The following is a 21,200-nucleotide window of genomic DNA, read 5'->3' on the forward strand; positions in this document are numbered from 1 at the left end:
GCAGTGGGCTCCTGGCTGGCATATGTCCTGCCCTGAGAGAGAGATGTCCATAATTAGGGAAAAGTATACCGAAGGTCCCTCAACTTGTCATCGAGTTACACCGCAAAACCATCCTCCAACCGCAAAACCAGATCTAGGACATCCCTCAACTTACAAAACCGTTTACTTTAGGTCCTTCGGTGGTTTTCAACCCGGTTTTGTCTGACGTGGCGGCTAAGTCAGCGTGGGCCCCACGTGTCATAATGCCAAGTCATCTCTCTTCCCCTTCGTCCCTTCCTCCGCCTCTCTCTCTATCTTACTTTTCTCCTCTCTGCAGGCGGCTGGCGGGTCGGGAAGAGGTCGCTGGGGCGAGGCGAGAGACGGCGACCACCGGCGGCGGCGGTGGCGGCCGGGGAGAAGGGAGGGTGTCGCCGCGCCTCGGGGTCGGAAAGGCCCGGGAGGCGGCAGGAGGAGGGCGTCGGGGTTGCTGCTTCGACACCGGGTGGCTCCTCCCCCGGCATCAACTGGCTGAATCCTCTCCCGCGACGAAGTGGCCCGGGCGCGGCGGCGGCCGTAGTCCTCGGCGTCGCACATGTGAGGCCAATGCGTGGATGAGCATGGAGGATGGCAACGAAGAGTATGATGTGCTGAGAACGGGCCTGCGCCGCCGCCCCCCCAGCTTCTTCTCGCGTCGGCGCTGCCGCGGCGCCCGCTCCGCCCGCCGCCGCCCCCGCTTCGCCACCCGCCGCCTCTCCATTCTCAAGCATCGCAGCCGCCGCCCAGCTTCTTCCAGCAGTCGCTTGCCGCGGCACCCGCTCCGCCCGCCGCCGCCCCCGCTTCACCAACGGCCGCCTCTTCCTTCTCAAGCGCTGGCGCCGCCGCGCAGCTTCTTTCCGGGCGATCGCCTACCCGGCGCCCGCTCCGCCTGCCGCCGCCGCCCGCCTCTCCCTTCTCAAGCGTCGGCGTCGCCGCGCAGCATCTTCACGCCCGGTCACCTGCCACGGCGCGCGCTCCGCCCGCCGCCGGCCGCCTCTCCCTTCTCAAGCGCCGGCGCCGCCGCGCGGTCACCTGCCGCAGCGCCTGCTCCGCCCGCCGCTGCCCCCGCTTCGCCGCCGGCCGCCTCTCCCTTCTCAAGCATCGCCGCCGCCGCCGTCTCCCTTGCCCCGTCGTCCCCACCGCCACCGACGCCCTCCCTTCTCCCCTGTCGTTGCCCCCGCTGTCGCGGTGGCCGCTGACGCCGCACCGGCCCTCCCCTCCCGTGTAGCCCAAGCGACCTCCTCCCCACGCGCCAATGTTAACAACCAAATTTGGTAATATCGGCATCGGAAAAGAAGATTAGATCAAAGTGGAGTCGAAGGCGGAGATCGATTCGAGAACAGAGTAGGAATCGGCTGGAGTCCAGATCGGCTACGATTAGGATCGGCTGGGTCTGGGTCAGACTAAGTAAGCCGATGCAGCCGATTCCGACAATATGACTTGGTGTATGACATCGGGTTGAATTGAGATGCTTCAAGATGATTACCACGCATGGATAGAGTCCTGAAAAGGCAATTGTATCTATTAATTAGGATATTTTTTGTAATTTCCTTAGAGATATGCTTGGGCAAAAGTCTGCCGTAAAGACTTATGGTATCTTAGAGTTTGTTAGAGATAAGAGTCGTGTCCGATATGGACATTGTTTGTAATTTTCGGGTACAAATAGATCCCGAACCCCATGTAATCAGGTAACACACACGTCAATATCAATGCTTTTGACATTGTAAAATTAGGGGGGCATATGTATATCCAAAAAATGGAAATTTTTAAGCGAATTTAGAAGTATTAATCGGCACAAAGGATTGTCAAGACAGTAAAGTACTAAAGTATCTTAGCCGATTACAGAAATTTCTAAGGCTTATTACACAGAAAGTCATTGAGACAAGTATAGCTGGATAGCCGAAATAGCCCTTTGTCTAATTTGTTCTATTTCTTCAATAGCTTGGGCATCTTGAGCATCGGTTCCAGAGATGACTTTCAGAGACTTGGTCAGATCCGCAACATTCTTGATAGCCGATTTGAGTCTGGCTTTTTGTTCTTCGATAGACTTTGGGAGATCGGCTAACTTTTTCTATTCCATATCTAGCTCGGCGTTGCATTCTTCAAGTTGTGCCAAGAGCTCAATCTTGCGAGCTTCGAGCCGATCAATATTGGACTTGATCGGGCCCTCAGACAACTGATCAAGTTTGGTTTTCTCTTCATGAAAAAGTTGCCGATTGGCTTAGATTGTGGATTCAATGTCCTTGTGCTCCCGACGTTCGGCTAGTCTTAGCTTGGCCTTCTCTAACTTGAACTGATGTTGCTCAAGGTATACTGCTGGAGTAAGGATATCGGCTAGCTTGTCTGGGATTAGAGCTTGGATTTCATGTAGCCGAGTCCTAATTGGCCCACAGTTTACCACCAGACTATCTAATGATGATGCTTCCAGCCGACGAGAGATATCTTCAAGTGTTTTCTTCACATCATCGGATAAGGGAGCTAAAGCTTTGCTTGAAGTATCTTCTTCTGCCTCATCAAGATAATCTCTTATGTCAAAAGAGAAGAGATCGGCTAAAATCTGCAGACAATTTCAGGAAGATTGAGAGTTAGGTAGGTACAGCCGATCTAAATTCTTGCATCAAAGGGAAACTTACTGGGATAGTAGGAGCAGCTGGTTGTTCTTCTTCCACAACATGATAACTCCCTATAGCCAATGGGGTTTGGTCACTCGATGATTGTTGTACAGGGGAAGAAGGAGGAGGAGGAGGTTGTAAAAGAGATAAGTGTTAGACAAAATCGGCTGGAATCAACTAGTAAAATTGAGAGTATCTTACTGGTGGAGCTGGTTTGAGAATTGGTGCTGCCAATTTCTTCTTTACAACAGTTTTCTTCTTCTGCAGCTACAAAGTCTATGAGTAATCAGCTGAAAAGTAATAATTACAAAAGGGGTTGCAAAGAAAGTTGCTTACTCTTAAGAAATGAGTGGGGGCAGAAAGAGTTGGAGGTGTCTGCTTAGGCGAAGCCGATGGCGTTTTTTTAGTATCGCTTACTTCGGCTATAGCCTGATCAACATCATCCTCAATATCTCCTTCATCCAGAGCTTGTTCAATGGATGGATCCAAGGCAGGCATGTCATCGGTTGGCTTGGATTTCTTAGACTTGGCCTTTTTCTTTGGAGCTAGAGTCAAAGTGCCCACAGCCGATGATCTGGTTTTTCTTTTCTTGGCTGCATCGGTTGGTTCCCTGATTATGCCTTGGAGGAGGGTTGAGACCTTGGGGGCATGATAGCCGATGACAGGGAGAGACAGTCCGCCTCCATTGGGAATCAGACCTGGAGCATATTCAATATCTCTGCCGCTGTTGCTCTGATGCGGAGGAGAAGAGTCGATTGTCTGCAAAACAGAAGCAAAATTGATCAAGTAATGAATCGGCTGACAATCATATAAATTATAAATGACAAAGTTTACCTTGGGTATGACATCAGGGAATAAATATGTCATGTACATTGATGCCGATTGATGAAATAGATGCAGTTTCCATTCACCCCACCATCTGTCAAAGTTTCTGCTCTTGAATCCTGCTAACTCAATATTTTCAATACTGCCTAGAGGAGGTCCTTAGAGGTTAAGCAGTCGATCCATCATTAGAGTTGAAGAAATTTCTCCTCGGCATTGGATCTTGTTAGCAAAGAATAAGCCGATTGGGAGTTGACCTAATCTAAGTTATCGAGTTGAACTCACAGGATGATAGAATTCGTAGGAGACTTGGATATTTCTTCCTTGGTGGATGCCGACAGGTAAGATGCATGGGCTGATTGCAGCTGTAAAGACTTCCCTGGACTTTTGATATCTTTCATGGTTGATATCTTCAAATCTAAAGTCTGATGGGAGCTCAAGGTCTGCTGAGTCTTCATAAGGAAACCAAACCCGGGCATCTTTTGGGAAGCCTTCATAAAAGCTGCAGAACCAATCTTTGAGCAGCTCAGCCGATAGTTTTGCCCCAGCATCGGCTGGTGTGGATGCATATTCTCCATATGACATGCATCTGCGATGGGTGCGCTCTTCTCCATCATCTTCTACAATTGGCTCCAACCTTGGGAATTCGGCTTCTGTTACAGCTGGCCGATTGACAACTTTCATGACCATCAGATTTAGCCAAGCCTGCAGTAGCCACCATGGTCCACCTGCTCCAACTATAGAGCCGACAGCTATCTTGGCTGATGCACTATTCAACATTTGGTATAGATAGCCGAGAAGGATTTTGCCCAAAGGAAATTGTCTCTTTGATTCTAGGGCTTCGGCTACAAATTGTCAATTGGTTGTAGGACCACAGCTGGATCCATAGAAGAGAAACTTTTCTAGCCACATTAGCAAGAAAGCTACATGCTCCCAAGGAGTGACAGGCCCTTTGCCCATGTATGCCGCTACATAGCCAAACCACCCTCCTATGCTTTTAGTCCTGAAGTCAAATTGGTTCTTGGTGTTCATACTCATAGGGTTAGCCGATGAAGTTACATCTAATCCAGTGATCATGGTGATGTCGATCAAAGTCGGAGTCATCGGCCCTTGATTGAACATAAATGCATTGATGGTATTGGACCAGAAATAGGTGGCAGCAGCCATCAGAGGTTCGTCCTTAGCAGAATTAGCTATGGTGAGAGCAAGCACTTGGCCGATCCCAATCTCATCCCAGTGAACTTTCTTACTAGCCGATACGCGCTGGTACCAGGTGGTCCAACTCTTCTCAGGGGTGGGTTTCTCAAGAGATGGCCAAGACTTGAAAGTATTCTTCCAGTGACCCAGATTAGGGTTGGCTAATCTCAAGGGGATTCTGTTGGTTTCACCGATGATGAAATCAGTGGGGTCAAGATTGCCGATTGGACCAAGAAAGTAGTGGTTTTCATGCGACAGACTGGGAATCGCGACTAAGTTGGAAAGGTGCTGCAAATCCAAAGGGATTGGGAAGAAGAAAACACGATGAGAAAAGGGGAAATCGATTTCATGCGAGGAAAAGGGATCTAGCCAATGAGAACTTACCTCAGCGTATTCGGCCGATGGCGTGACAGACGGGCTGGCGGAAGATGACATCACCGCGGGCGGAGATTTGATCGAAGACGAGATCGCCTGGGGATCACCTCGAGCGTCGGAGGAATCGTCGGAGAAAGAAAGGAGCAGGTTGGCTTTAGCGGTGAAAACGGAAAGTAACGAGGTGAGGAGTTCTCGAGGGCGATGGTTAGTATTTAAAGCACAGGGGTAACAGTCGGAAAACGGCAAAGTGCGAGAATCACTTGGGGTTGATATACAGCAAATCCGAAACATTACATAATATTCCGGACTTGGGGGGCATGTGTTAACAACCAAATTTGGTAATATCGGCATCGGAAAAGAAGATTAGATCGAAGTGGAGTCGAAGGCGGAGATCGATTCAAGAACAGAGCAGGAATTGGCTGGAGTCCAGATCGGCTACGATTAGGATCGGCTAGGTTTGTGTCGGACTACGTAAGCCGATGCAGCCGATTCCGACAATACGACTTGGTGTATGACATCGGGTTGAATTGAGATGCTTCAAGATGATTACCACGCATGGATAGAGTCCTGAAAAGGCAATTGTATCTATTAATTAGGATATTTTATGTAATTTCCTTAGAGATATGCTTGGGCAAAAGTCTGCCGTAAAGACTAATGGTATCTTAGAGTTTGTTAGAGATAAGAGTCATGTCCGATATGGAGTGGACATTGTTTGTAATTTTCGGGTATAAATAGATCCCGAACCCCATGTAATAAGGTAACACACACTTTAATACAATTTCGGCGCAACGCCACTCTTTTGCTTTAGTTTTATTTCGACGAGTTCTTACTTTCGGGTTGAGCTGCAACGAGTTCGATCTTTAACAAGAGGTAAAACTTGTTATGGCGGCTTGCGTTCTCTGGATTAGTGCTTCCATCTTTATGATACTCTAATCTTGTCTATGTAATTCGTCGAGTTATCATATATCTTATATAATCTCTGGCAATACCGTTATCTAACCTACAATCGGCTAACGTCTGTCGAAGAGGGCAGCCGATTAGGTTAGATTTTGACGTTGACTCAGATCATATAAGATATCTACCACTCTATGAAACTTCCAGCGGCTTGATTGTCTAGATATTGTTCTTCTTTTCATACTTAATGTTGCATCAGTTGAGTTTGATCTATTAAGTCGTACTTAGAATATCAATCTCTAGCCTGCCTTCTGGTTGCCGATTAGGGTAGCATCGGAGTTTCAGCCGATCTTATCTGATTTAACTATATTTGTTCTATATGCTCCATTGACATATTAAGTCTGCCCTTTATGTCAAGATCTTATTGCATTTACGCATATTAAGCCTCTGTTTGGTATATTATACCTGTTTTAATATCTTGATATAGAGTAGTATCGAAGTATTAGCCGATATATGCTAGATCTATCTGATCGGCTATGCTATAAACATCTATAGTCCTATTATTAATATATATATTTCGATCTAAGTGATTTATACTGTGTCGGCATGGCGACCGATCTATCCCAATCACTTGATTTAAGTATATATCGATATGAGAATTATATATTGTTAATATCTACAGTCGATCGAGTAGATTTAGTTCTTAATTATCTATTTACAACCGCCGATCGATTTACATATGACATCGGCTCAAAGATAAATGATATGTCATCGGCACTTAGCCGATCGACTATCATTTATGAATTTAACCATGATTTCTTTGTCTCTATTTCTTGTTGATTGCAGGATCAAATCAACTGGTACGCTAGCATACCCGAAGGCGAGCTTTGGACCTACACTGGAGTTAAACAGATCTCCCAGGCCTCGTGTTTTTCATCAACAACCAGCCGCCTTGCAAGTTGCAGCAGGAGAAAAGTGAGATAGAGAGAGGAGGAAGGGAGAGAAGGGGGAAGAGAGATGACTTGGCATTGTGACATATGGGGCCCACGTGGGTCCCACGCTGACTCAGCAGCCACGTCAGATGAAACCGAGTTCAAAACCACCGAAGGACCTAAAGTGAACGGTTTTGTAAGTTGAGGGATGTCCTATATCTGGTTTTGCGGTTGAGGGACAATTTTGTAACTCGATGACAAGTTGAGGGACCTTCGGTATACTTTTCCCCCATAATTAAGGTGAAGCCATGGGTGATGTCATATTCCAGTTTCAGGCTTTGTAATCACTTATGGGCCGGCCATGTATTAATACGCTATGGCCCATGAAGGAATATATATCAGCTCTTGTTTTGTTTTGACACTTTGACCAATAGATCACCACGACGACATACAAGCACATGCAGCATAGATGCTCTGACGCACACACACACGTCCTATCATATCGCTTCATACCGACATGCGTGCGTTCATGTGTTTTATCATTTCTTCTCAATAAAAGGGGAAAAAAAAAAGCATAATTCATCGGGGAGGAAACGAGTATAATTAAACAACCATTTACTTGATGTACATAAGCTCATCGAATTACATAAGTTTGTAAGATTACTTAATTAATCCTACATAACTTTTTATTCAAAACCATACTCCCTATATATACTGTGTGTCTGTGTATTATAGTGTATACATTTGTTTATTCTTCTGTACATATTGTCATCCCCACCATATACTTCACTTAAAATGTGGGCAAAAATCACCAAGAAAATCAATCAAAGAATATTCTGAATTCTGATCCCCAAAAGGTCAGTCAGAGGCCTAAGAAAAAAAAAATCATCAACCCGGAGAATGGTTGCATGCATGCATGCATGCATGCTACACATGGACGGCCCGGATTGCGCCACGTGTCACGATCCTACGGCGGGCAGCCGTTGTTGGGGCTGTTGGTCCCGCACGACGCGCCCGGCCCGCCCAGCTGCTGCAGGTACAGCCTCCTCAGCGTCTCCACGATGGACGCCGCCGCGCCGCCGCCGCCGGCGGCGGCCACCCAGCCGTCCACTCCTCCGTCGACCAACGGCCTCGCCGCCTCCGCCGCCGTGCCGAGCACCGACAGCACCACCAGCGCCGCCGCCACGGCGATCACCGGCGCCCACCTCCTGACGATCATCATCCTCGTGCTCGCCATGGCCATGGCCAACGACGGCGACCAACCAACCAACCTTGCTAGCTTAGCTTAGCTTAATTAATTAGCTTCCTCTCTCTTCTCTTCTCTCCTCTGTGTGTTCTTGCTTGCAGATAGCAATGCAGCGTTGCAGAGTAAGTGTGTGTGTGTATGGCAATTAAGCTGATTAATTAAGCTAGAGAGATGGAACGGGTCGAGACGCCTATATATAATGCGAGAGGGAGCTAGGAAGAGGCGAGAGGGGCATTGTTTCGCGAGCGAAGTTGCATGGCGGGTTGCGTGCGGCGACCTGGTTTTTGAGCCCCTAATTCACCTTCAATTCCGTCGTCGTCGCGTTTTCACGCGGAAAAGTCGCCGCCGCGCGCGCGAATCCGCGAACGCTAGCTTGCTCGCACCAAATTACTTTTGCACGCGAGCGAAATTCAATTCGATTTCCTGCAACGGCGGATCGGATTTGTTTCCTTTTTAGCGGCCATCGGTAACAAACAAATTAAAACCGGCTCGATCTTGTGATGCGACGTCAAACGTGGATGCGCATCGTTTAATTTGACCAGCAAATCGATCGATCAGCAAGGTGTGCAAGGCTCCATGTTGAATGGATGAGCAGACAGCCGGTTTAGTCAAGAAGATGGCTGATATAAAAAATAAATTTCTCGGAATGTATGACCGATTAATTAATATTGGGCTAACATTATTGTTTGAAGTATATAAGTATAGTACTTGGTTCTTGGAGAGGAATTAATTGGCAAGAGGAAGAAGATGTGTTCTGACCAGTTGAATGTGTCCGACTTGAGAGGCAAGGCAGATTTGGGGTCTAGTTTGACTTGAAAATTCCACGGGATTTAATTAGTCCGTACTTAATTTGGTCATGTGTACTTTGGTCTAGTACTAGTGTTCGTTCGCAATGGTCAAAAACTTGGAATTATGATCTCTACTTCTCAATTTGCATATTCAAGCAGCACGCACGCTTGTTCTTCGGGTGGAATTCTTTTGCGCCCTGGTGTTCATGCAAAGTCAAAATCCCATGCTGATTTCCAAGAAAGTACTCCAAAGTCAAATTAAACTGCGCACCAGCTAGCTTGGTTGACAAAAACATTTGTGTTGTTTGTTTTTTGAAACTGGCTAGAGTTTGATAGAAGCACGATATCTGACAATGCATATATAGGTACCAGTTAATTATCAGTAGTACTGGTTTTAAAACTATAATTATACATGAGAAAATTACTGCAATTACTGTGTACGTGGATGATATTTGACCTACCATTAGCCCCTTGTGACACGTTGAAGCCATAAAGCAAACCTACGACCACTTCAGGGTTTATACTTTAGTTAGACAAGGGGAGAGATTATTGTGACTTGTACAACTCGATCTCTGCCTGCCCGCCATGGATTTCAATGCTCCCAGTGCTGCATGGCTGGACAATTTGACTTGGTGATGGAGAGCAGGTCGCAGGAAGAGCAACAATTTTAAGCATTTTCTACAGAGAGAAATACTGGACTAAAGAGTATCAATCAAGCAGCTCGGCACAGGGAAAAATATCCTGGTTGAGACTGTGTCGTTGTTACAGTTGACCGTCTCATTCCAGCTTCATTTCCAGGATGGACGGCTTCCATTTCCGAATTTTCACCTCCCTGCAAAACAGGTAATACAGAAAAAGTCCGCAGATTAATTAATGCTGCTTACTCTCTTTTCTTTTCTGGGATTTCATGATTGTAAGGATAAAACATGCACACCTCAATGACAATGAGATTGCTTCAGCACCGACAAGGGTAGGGAAACAGGTTGCCAAAATCATGCCAGTTTGGTTGTTATTGGCTTCCATACAGGTTGTTATTGGCTTCCATACAGGTATGGTAGCTGATAGTTAGTAACTTGTGACTTTGTAATAATGGCACAAAGACAGGGCGGAAGCAAGTCGTGCATGGCTGTCATCAATTTAAAATGTGTACATCAAAGTATACCACCGCCAGCCTCTCTTGTTGAAATGTTACAGCTTCACTGGAGTTCACTCTCAGTTTTCAGCTGCCACAGAAAATAATTTAGTTCCACCGCATGCATCTGAACATGATATACAGTGTTCAATCACTTAAATCAGTGCTGTGCACAGCATGCAAGTGTTGCTTCAAGCCTTCAAGGATAGCAGCCCTTTCTGGCCGATGAATTGACATTGAGCACAAGGCTGTTATGCTTTTGACATTTGCTAGGTTAAGGCATTAGATAATAATTCATTTGAGAATTGAGATGTCCACGTGAGTCTTTGTTTACGGTACTTCACCTCCTACAAAGTGTTGCTTGTACCAGAAGTATATATATATATATACTCCACTTAGACAAACACAACACTGCACTGTAAAAGTCACCCTTCGGAGATTAAATAAAATGAAGATCTTTTCTTGATTGCCTCCTTCAGTTTCATGATTGTACGGCAATTACTCTTTCAGATGTCATAAAGTAGACCTAACATTATTGGAACTTGAATCTTAGCAGTGTTCAGAGCATCCAGTTGCCTGTAGATGATGAACTAAGTAGGAATCATCATGGTATAACTACAGAAATTAATCTTGTTTGCACGCACATTTTCTGTCAATAAAATTTAAACTGAAAAGGTAGATACAAATTCAAACTTACCAAGGTGATGAGCAATGGAGCCGCCTTATAGGGTTGTAACTGTGAAGCCATTTTTTACAACAGAGTGGTACCCTTTTCTTCACTGCATTCAACTTATTGATCAGGAAGTCACAGGGCCCTATCACCCTATGAAATTGTCAAGCAAGGATAATATCAGGCTGAGCACATCTTCATATTGCAAACAATGTCTTGTCTCATAGCCAGAAGAGCAAAGTAATAGCTTGCCATATCTAAAGCAATATAGTTAAAACAAATTGTGCTCACATTGAAATATTAAAAGTAAATTGTACTTTGAACTAGGTAGATTGATTTAAGTTTCATTTTGGACCAGTTTTTACCAAAAGCATTCACTTTGCAGCACAGCAAATCTATTTTTTTTTCAATCAACACCATCGTAATCATTCAGGTCCAAGTCCAAACAGTACAATCAAAGTTTCCACATTGGCTCGCTATGCTGGCATACCGGTCCACAACTCCTCGGTAATACCCTTCCACCATTACTGGGTTCAGTCGAACCTGCTTGTTGTCTATTCAGCACCGCCTTTCTTTCTCCTGAAGCTCCTTGCACACAGAATGATGGCAGATGGTAGAGCTGGTCATGCAAAGTTGTTAATGATGAACTTTTTAGTTCTACATTGCTAACTCATTTTCTATCCAAACCAAGTTGTTTCCAACTGAAGAAAAATATCATCTGTGATAGCTGCAAGTATTTCAATCTAAACGGATCAATTTGAATTCCTGACTAGCTCCACAAATTGGTTAGGTTCCCAAAACAAGATAGCCATAATCCAAATTCAAGATATTAACACCCTTAATCCTCAAATAGAAAAACAATTGTTCTCTATGACTCCTAATGCACAAATCAAGGATTCAACTAAACTGTTCTTTGCTGGAAGATGTAAAATTCCGCCTAGCCACTGTGTCTCCCAAAACCAGCTCGAGCACTCACCATCCTCAGCCACACAGAGCTTGCCTTGGCAGTTGTTGCCTTGTAGCTCTATGTGAGGTAGGTTCAAGATCAGCACCAGATGATTGACAAAAGGGACAAGTTAATCCAAGAGGAAAGGGTGTGTGGGCTCATAACGCTCTGCGAACTAAGTCACAAACTCACAAGATGCAAAACAGAATATTCCTGGATGAACTAAACTTCGAAGCAATGTGGACTGGTCTGCCAGCATGGAGAGATTGTCAGGCCTAAAGGGTTGGGCTGGTGTCAAGGGTCCTCTTGTGCAAAGTGAAAGTTTCTGCTAAACCTGTTGCAAAGTGAAAGCTAAAACAATCTGCCTAGAGCAAAATGTAATCTATTCAGATATTAAAATTAGTACAAACAAAGAAGAAAACTCTAGGATAATGAAACATTTCAGAAGCCCCATTTTCTGGGCATACAATTTCTTCAAAGGTGAGGGTTGATACACTTCATTGAATATGTTTCTATGACAACTCACCACAATACCCAAGGCAGATCAATTAGCTGATTAACTGCATTGCTCCAAGATCAATTGTCCTCCATGAAAAATTGCACCCTTTAGTCATCATCTGCCACTCTGCCACATTAAATTCATCTCTTAGTTCAGTTAAATTGTGAAAAGGTACATTTCAACAACTTTGAACAACTCACGATCTGCATATGTAACTTTTCATCATTCGATGTTATAATCACAATGCCTCAACATATGAAGTTATTTCACCATGCCTACTAAGCTGAGGTTCTGTCAGAAACTATCCATTTGGATGCAGTATGCTCCCCTTGCTGCATGAAACGCTTTAATCGGTCTGTTTCACCAATGACAGGTAACCATTCCATGAGAACATCCACGGTCACATAATCAGGAAAGCACCTCTCTTCCCTCATCTGGTCCATAAGTTCGAAAGCCTTTTCTGGCATGTTCTTATCACGAAGCCCCTTCAATAGAGCATTAAAGGTCGTTACATTTGCTGGCACACTCTTCTCCTTCATCTCATCGAACAGCTCAATGGCTAAATCAACATCTCCTCTCTTGCAGAGGAAGTCAATGAGAGTATTATATATCACATTGTTGGGATGAATACCAGATTCATCCATAGATCTTAAAATTCTCAATGCCTCATCAATTTTGCCAACTTTGCAATACCCATGTACAAGTGTACCAAAAGTTATAACAGAAGGCTGGCAACCATCATCGATCATCTTCCCCAATAATTCATCCACAGCCGCGAAATCCCCTGCCTTGCATGAACCAGACAACAAAGTATTATAGGTGCACACATCTGGCCGAAGACCAACCTCCTTCATTTCCTGAAGAAGTTCATAAGCCTCATGCAACCTCTTCTTCCTGCAAAATCCAGCAATCAAAATGTTGTATGCCTTTGTGTCCAGCTTAAAGCCTGCCTCCTTCATCGATGAAGCCATAGAGCAAGCATCCTCCAGTCGGCCTGCTTGTGTCAATCCTGATATCATAGTGAAATACATGATCACATCTGGTGAATGCCCTTCACTCATCTTCTCATGGAACAATTCCATGGCCATACCAACATTGTTGGTGTGGAGGAGAGCCCCAACCAAAGTGCTGTAGGTCACTGCATTGCCCTTGCCTTCTGGCCACACAGTTCTTTTCTCCCTGAAGAACTCCAGTGCAGCTCCGGTTCTCCCAGCCCGGCACAAGCCACCAACAATCGTGTTGAGGGTGACAATGTTTTGTGGCACACCCTCATTCTCCATCTTCTCTACCAACTCATAGGCCATTGAAATATTCCCCACGCGGCAGAATGCATCAATCAAGCAGTTGTAAGTGACAGTATTAGGAGGACACCCATGCACGCTACTCATCCGCTGCTCCACGAACGCGAGAGCCTCCTGGACCCGGCCGCTCTTGCACAGACCATCTACAACGGTGTTCAACGTCACGACATCTGGCCGGATATCTGAATCCTGGCGAGACATTCCATCGAGCACCCTGAGCGCGTCCCCAACACGGCCGGCCTTGCAGAGGCCGTTGACGAGAATGCCGTAGGTGACGACGTCGGGCCGGACGGAGGCACAACCCTGCATCAAGGCGTAGATCCGCGCCATGCCGGGGACGTCGCGGGCGCGAGCGAGCGCCGCGAGGATGGAGTTGAAGGCGAAGACATCCGGCGCGGGGGCGCCAGCGGCGAGGGAGGCGGCGAGGAACCGCGCGGCGGGCTCGGGCGACGCGAAGCGCGCGAGGAGCTTGGACAGGATCGCGGACAGGAGCGGCGCGGAGGGCGGCGGGACGCGGTGGCGGGCGGGGAGGGCGAGGAGGAGCGCGAGCGAGGCGCGGGTGAGCTCGTGGGATGGCGCGGCGAGGAGGGAGTAGAGCGGCGCGGAGAGTGAGGGCGTGTCTCGGAGGAGGGCGAGGGCGGACGCGGAGGGGGCCGGGTCGGAGAGGAGCTCGGCGAGGAGCGACGCGGCGGTCGGGGCCGCGGCGGCCGGCGAGCCGGCGGAGGAGGAGGAACAGAGGCTGCGGCGGCGGCGGCGGCGGAGCGCGGGTGCGAGCCGCCGCGCTGCTGACATGGTGGACCTCGGCGGTGAGGTGAGGTGAGGTGAGCTGCGGTGTCACTTGGCCGGAGGGAGGACGTCGTCGAGGAGGGAGAAAGGAGTGGGGACTCGTGTGTCGTGTCGTTGTGTTCGGCGGCGGCGGCGGCGAGCCGGTGAGCCGCGAGCGTGACGTGGGCGTTACTCCAAACTGGGCTTACGAGCGGTTTTGACGACTTGATGGGCCAAACTAAAGGCAACGTTTTATTTGGAGGAATAAGTTCACCCGAGGTTCCTCACCTTAACCACGAGAATTTTTAAAGTCCCTTAACCACAAAACCAGAAATATATACTCGTAAACCCACACAAACCGTGCAATTAAAGTCCTATGATAATATATATGAGTGGTTTCGATAACGTGGCATCCTAGCCAGAAAAATATAAAATAAAATATGGGGCCCACATATCTTATTTCTTTCTTTCCTTTCCCTTTTCTTTTCTCTCTTCTCTTCTCCTCTCCAATCTTCTCAACGCCACACGAGATGGCGCGACCGCCGCCCTCTCCACTCCGTCGGCCACGAGCTCGCCCGCCGCCACCGTTGCCGCTCCGTTCCACTCTGGCGGTCGTGCGCTCGCCACCGCCAATGCTTCGCTCCCCTAACGTTGCTGCTTAGCTCCAGTGGTCACGAGCTCGCCTGTCGCCGCTCCGCCGGCCGTCTCGCACTCGCCCGCTTGCTACCTCGTCGACGCCCCCCCTCCCCTACAGATGAGCTCCCAACCATGCCGAGTCCCCTCCGACTCCACCACCCACTTAATCCGTCGAGTGGGCCGCGGGCCCACTTCACGGCCTCCATGGCCAATCGCTGCCTTCCTTACCGACCTCCGGACTAGTTGGCGGCCGCCCGGCTCCCTGGTGCTCTCCGCCGAAACCACCTCACCACTGTCGCGTCCCCTTCTCCTCAAGCCATCTTCATCAACCTCCTACACCATGTCCCGACGCAGACGGAGGCGGCGGCACCACGGACGATGTCGACCTCGACCTCGGCATCCTCGTGCGAGACCTCACCCGTCGCCGCCCTCGCTCCGCTCTCCGTCGCTCCACATGCCTGTTCCAGCCGCTCCCTACCGCCCACTGCCGCGCTCGCCAACTGTCGCTCCCCCCTCTGCCGCCGGTGACCTCTCGGTGCTCGCTCGCCGCCACCCCCACTCCGTGCGACAGCCGCTGCTCCGCCTGCATGCTCCAGCCGCTTGCCACCACATACCCACATTTTTATTCATCTCATTTACATGTGGGCCCAGATTGCTGACTAGGATGTCATATCAGCGAAACCACCCATATATACTGCCATAGGCCCTTGATTGTATGGTTTGTGTGAGTTTAGGGATACACATTTCTGATTTTGTGGTTAAGGGACCTTAAAAAATCTCGCTGTTAAATTGAATGACCTCCGGTGAACTTATTCCTGGTTTGAACACTCAAATGGACACTCAATTTTTAGTCTTTTGTTTTTCACACCTACGCTCACTAAACATTACACGGTGTGGTTTTTTTCAAAAATAGCATTTATATTAGAAAAGTTATTTTAGAATTCATATTAATCTATTTTTAGATTTTATAAGCTAATATTTAATTAATCATACGGTAATTCTTTATATGTATTACGTGTCGGGAGGAAAAAGCAGCTTTAGACAGGATATTTTTTGAGATGGCGAGCAAATTGGGAGGAACATGTTGGGAGAGATTAGCGTTCTCTCTGTGTCATCTGTCACCTCATCCATTCCGCATTTATGTATTCCCTCTGTCCCAAAATAAACTATTCTCGTATAAGATGTGATATATTCTATTAATATGAATCTAAAGTATAGGTATAATATGGTATGTCATATTCTGTACGAGATTAGTCTATTTTAAAACGGATGAAGTATTTCTCTTGTCGTTCAAGATGCAATCATACAAAGGAACCACCACCGTTTAAATAAATTATAAACATGGGGAAAGCACCCAAGTAAAAAAATCTGTAAAGATTGAACTGCCAAATTGCCAATGCGGAATTGTTCTTGCAAGTGCAACATCGGACTGAAAGGTAGTAACACGTATACTGTTGAAGTATCGCAGTTCAAGAATTTGGAGAATCAATGTGGATTGTGAAGGTGAACAAGGTTAAGCAAATCAAGATAACTTCATCTGAATCTGAAAATCACCTGCAATAACCGAAATGTGCATTCGACAAGTTCAAGCTTCAAATGTTCCACTGATATCTGGGCCCCATACCCAACTAACTAGTATAAAAACTACTCTGTGCCTCGTTCGCCTTCGTCTTCATCCCCACCGCGCGCTCGCCTCCACCCAAACGGCCAAAATCCAACACGACGCCGAGGCCGAGCACGAGCAGCGCGAGCGCCATGAATCCGCCGCCGCCGCCGCCGCAGCAGACGGAGAGCCGCCCGCCGCCGGAACTGAGAGACGACGTGCTCGCCGAGATCTTCTCCCGCATCCCGCCGGACGACCCCGCAATCCTCGTCCGCGTCTCCGCCGTCTGAAAGCCGTGGCGCCGCCTCCTCAGCGGCCGCATCTTCCTCAGCCGCTACCACGCCCTCCACCGAGCGCCTCCGATCCTGGGCTTCTTCTGCGAGGAGAAGGCGTTGACTGGCCCCTTCTCCAGCTTCGTCCGCACCACCTCCTTCCGCCCGATCATCCCCGACCGCGGCGGCGGCGGCGGCGACGGCTGGCTGATCCCGTGCGACTCCCGCCACGGACGCGCCCTCTTCATCACCCAGCCACCCCTGCAGCTCCTCGTGTTGGACCCCATCACCGGCATGGAGCGCCCGCTGTGCGCGCCGCAGCTCTGAGCGAACATCAAGTGGAGCGCCGCGGTGCTGTGCGCCGTGGACGGCTGCGGCCACCACGACTGCCACGGCCGCGCCTACCGCGTCGCGCTGGTGGGCACCGACGTCGCCGGGGGAGCCACGCACGCCGCCGTCTACTCGTCGGAGACCTACGCGTGGAGCGACCCGACCTCCATCGATCACCACCCCAACGCCCGCGTCCAGGCGAGGAGGCCCAGCGTCCTCGTCGGGAACGCGCGCCTCTACTTCCTCTGCGACAACAACACCAGCATCGTCGAGTTCGACATGGCCACGATGACGCTGTCGGTGATCCCCTCGCCGCCGCTCGCTGGGCCTGGGCATGAGGAAGTGTGCGGCGCTCTCCTCGTCACGGCGGAGGGCGGCGGGCTCGGGTTCGCCGCCATCCTGAAGCAGTCCAGGACGCTCCACCAATGGTCCAAGGAGGAGGCCACGAATCAATGGAAGCACCTCGAACATGTCAGGGACCTCGAGCAGCTGCTTCCGTACACGGTGGGTGTGCACCTCCACGATCCATTCTCCCGGATGAGTAATTTGTTGATTGGCTTCGCCGACGGCGTCATTGTCGTCAGGACGCACGATGGCGTGTTCACCGTTGAGCTGGGATCAAGTCGACCACCCAAGAAGGTGTCGAGGAGGAGCGCAATCGTCGCTGCATTTCCCTACTTGAGCTTCTGCACTCCAGGTACGAGCAGCTAGCCATCCCTTTCCGTGTTCATCTGTTTTTCGGGGAATGTTCTGTTACAATTGTTGGTTCTGAATGAAGTGATTAGTTTGCGATTAGTTTTAAACCTGAACAGCTTCTGTGCTTGCTTGATTAGTTACGATTTGCTGTTAATTAGTCAAATGTGCATTGAGTTAGCACTAACTGATTTTCTGCTTGTTGCACCTTATCATCACAATTGTCTCGTCTGCCAACATTTGGTAGATAGATTACTAGGAGATTGTTAATACTCTTTGCTGATGAAGCACAAGTCCTACATCTAATCTTGCAAATTAATATTCGGAAATTCCCTCCTGGTTGGTGTGAATGCTTGGGTAATTTACAAGTTTCATGATGTTTTCAGATCATTCTTAGAGGCAGATTGTCGCCGCCATGAGGACCGAATGATCCATCCGCTTACATGAACCTGATGCTTCTGGCTTCCTGCAGAGCTGACAGCTTGAAGTGATTTCTTCTTATAGGCAATTTTAGCAAGAAAAAGAGTTCACTAATGGTGATCGATTTAGTCAGTTTTGTTTCCCATTTTGAAGTCTGACTGAGAAAAGAGTTAGTAGTCTTGGTCATGCTAGTAAGTTTTGCCTCCTGTTCACTAGCATGTCTTGTCTGGATAATAGTGATCCACGTTCTAATACTTCTCCATAGATGATAGCTCTGTCAAGTTTTATTTGGCTGAATTACTGAGTATACGAAAGCAAAAGAAATTCAAATGGTAGCCCCGTTTTTGAACTGGGCAAATTACAGACATAAAAGAATTGACACTCACTGGCTCGCAAAAGAAAAGGAAATTTACAATGTCCCTGATACTGATCATGTATTGAGAACTGACGGGTATTTGTAAAAGGTGTTCGCTAAGAACAAACAGGTCATTGGCTGAAGAAGGCTTGAACACAGTGAAACCGTAGAAACGTTTTAATTAAACTAGGAAGGTAGCCCGTGCGATGCGCGGGCATGTACTATCAGCCAGATGACACTTGTCATTTCATAAGTATTATTTATCCATAACTTATCTCATCAGTGTTGCTTAGATAATTTTTCTAATCTATTTGTTAGCTTTTAAAATACATAATATTTAATACATTCCTATAAACAATTATCTATGTGATGTTTTGTCTTGTTTAATAAAATGTTTAGGGGATTTCTTTTTTTAGCAAATCCTAAATAACTATTATTGTTAATGAATATATTTTATTTTTTTAATGAATATATTTTATTGACGCAATTTGTTATATATATATAAATAAATTTCTAAAGATATATCGTAGATCTCCCTTCCCTAATATATATGTGATCTATAGTATCTTTCTTTTTAAAAAAAAATACCTAGTCAATATGAGTCTGAACATTTTAATGATTACAAATGTAACTTCTCAACCAACTATAAACCGTAAACATTGTGTGGCTTATATATATATATATACAATAATGTGCAGAGGAACTCATAATGTCATGAAAGCCAATAATATCTAAGCACTTAAAAAATAGGAACATGTATAATTGTTCTAATTTTAGTGAAAAGTAGGAACCAATGTTCATATTGATATTTTCTGTATCTTGTTTTATTTTGATACTACTCTTATTTTAAGTTTCAAATATAGGCGTTATGGATCTTTAAATGGTTGGTTTAATTATAAATAGAGCAATTTAGATTAGAATCAGATGTGTGGTTCAAAAGATATGTATGTTTTAATATTATTGATTATTTCTCTTTTTATTGGTTATAAAAATATCAAGGAGGGTATAGGGGAAAGTGCGAGCCGAGGGGTGAGGGGACGGGTAGTGTTGTGTTTGTGCATATGTGAGGAGGGGGTGAAGTTTGGGGGGTGGGGGCGGGGTTTATTTCCTAGTTTTTATAGATTTAAATGAAAACCGATGATTTATTGTTTTGTTCCTAAAATTTCGAATACTATTTTTTTAATTATTAAAATATAACACCTAGCGGCTTAAGATTTTTTAAAAAATAGATCTAATGGTTTAAAATAATGGATATACATATTTAATTCATAACCGGTGGTCAAATGTGTTTTTCTATAATTTCTAAGATTTTATTTTTAAATTTAAGACGTAACACGTGAGATGTAAGTGCTCTATTGAGAATGTACGATAATTTAAGGTGATATAGTTTGTTTGATTTTTTTTATTTGGTTGACACGCATAGGTGTCTACAAATGACGTATTATTTATAGTGATATATGGGTAATACGGATCTTGAATTATTTAGGTGATGTTTTAAAGAACATTGATTGGATATTTATCATATATATAGATCTTAATTTTACTAAATATATTTATATTTGTGAAGTAATATATTTTACTTTTATATTGTTGAACTTAAAAACCAGATATAACTTAAGAATTATAATCATTTAGCTTTCTAATTATTTTTTGTTTTTATATTAAGTTGCTAATTAGTTAAAAATTACAAGAATGAAGAATTGAATGAAAGAGGAGAGGAGGAGGAGAGAGTACGTATGTAGTTAATTAGTTACTATTGCCTTATTGTATCATAATTGATCCACCGATTTGAATAAAAAATTAGACTTGATATTGAAGAAAATTTTTAGGGTTTCCTTCAATTTTGGGGAGGACTCATGAAAATGATACGTGTATGTGATAAATTGAAAAAGCCCAACATGTAATAATTCTTTACCACCAAAATATAGCTAACTAATATGAGTCTTAAACCGTTGATTTGATTAGAAAACAGTAGTTCAAGTGTATAATAAACTGAATGTGTAGTTCAAGTCTATCACTGTGATCACTCCTATAATTTAGGTAGCATGCATGGTGCACAGCGAGCTCCTGCAGGCTCCATACCTCAATCTAACTTATTGTAACAAATTATGCTTTGTATCTTAACAACCTTGGAGAAAAAAGGGGAGATGGAGAGGAGTAGATGTGTACCTAGCTATCTACGCCTTGCGTGCGGGGAGGAGGTACGCGGCGTTCGGAGATGAGAGGATATGGATTAGCTTAAATTTAATGGCTCAAAATAATGGGTCCACCTATTTTAAGTGAAAATCAATGGTTGGAATTTTCTCTATTTAATATAATGCCACGTGGCGATTTAGGAGCGTTTTGAGGAAGTCACATGGCGGTTTAAGAGTGATTTTAGGAAGTTTCATGGACTTTTAGTATATAATAGATAGATAATAGATACTCGTCTATCACAAATTCACACACACAGTAGGTGATACAGCTACGAGAGATCAAGAGCAAGAACGTAGTGTATATCTTGGCAACGATTGCAAATTCACACTGATTACAATTTCACAATTGGTGATACAATTCCACATAATCAAGAGCAAGATCGGGCATGGATTACAAATTCACAAGTTCACGGTTACACTTGATAATAACTAGTACTCCGTTCGTTTCTAAATGTTTGACACCGTTGACTTTTTTTGACACATGTTTAACTGTTCGTCTTAT

At 45.9% G+C, this 21,200-nt stretch overlaps 2 protein-coding genes and 1 pseudogene across 7 annotated transcripts; 1 reads left to right on the plus strand and 2 right to left on the minus strand.

Annotated features, from left to right (window-relative positions):
* Positions 1-7,447: 7,447 nt before the first annotated feature.
* On the minus strand, positions 7,448-8,326 carry LOC127777745 (uncharacterized). Its single transcript, XM_052304362.1, has one exon. It carries the CDS (start codon positions 8,088-8,090, stop codon positions 7,815-7,817), a length of 276 nt encoding a protein of 91 aa, XP_052160322.1. The 5' UTR covers positions 8,091-8,326; the 3' UTR covers positions 7,448-7,814.
* A 788-nt stretch (positions 8,327-9,114) lies between these two features.
* LOC127775400 (pentatricopeptide repeat-containing protein At3g61520, mitochondrial-like) lies at positions 9,115-14,427 on the minus strand. Of its 6 annotated transcripts, none has more exons than XM_052301642.1 (5): positions 12,329-14,427; positions 12,156-12,254; positions 10,711-10,836; positions 9,816-10,589; positions 9,116-9,713 (listed from the first exon to the last, which is right to left on the minus strand). In XM_052301642.1, the coding sequence occupies exon 1, from the start codon at positions 14,219-14,221 to the stop codon at positions 12,407-12,409; it is 1,815 nt and encodes a 604-aa protein (XP_052157602.1). In that variant the 5' UTR covers positions 14,222-14,427; the 3' UTR covers positions 9,116-9,713; positions 9,816-10,589; positions 10,711-10,836; positions 12,156-12,254; positions 12,329-12,406. The 6 variants fall into 6 exon arrangements, with proteins under 6 accessions (XP_052157601.1, XP_052157599.1, XP_052157602.1 ...); XM_052301640.1 differs by adding an exon at positions 11,174-11,302 and having other exon boundaries at positions 12,156-14,427; XM_052301641.1 differs by having other exon boundaries at positions 9,115-9,713; positions 10,711-11,271; positions 12,156-14,427.
* Positions 14,428-16,585: 2,158 nt separating this feature from the next.
* LOC127776365 (uncharacterized) lies at positions 16,586-18,214 on the plus strand (annotated as a pseudogene).
* Positions 18,215-21,200: the final 2,986 nt, after the last annotated feature.

This window comes from Oryza glaberrima, chromosome 6 (genome assembly GCF_000147395.1).
Source record: "Oryza glaberrima chromosome 6, OglaRS2, whole genome shotgun sequence".
Classification (NCBI taxonomy): domain Eukaryota; kingdom Viridiplantae; phylum Streptophyta; class Magnoliopsida; order Poales; family Poaceae; genus Oryza; species Oryza glaberrima.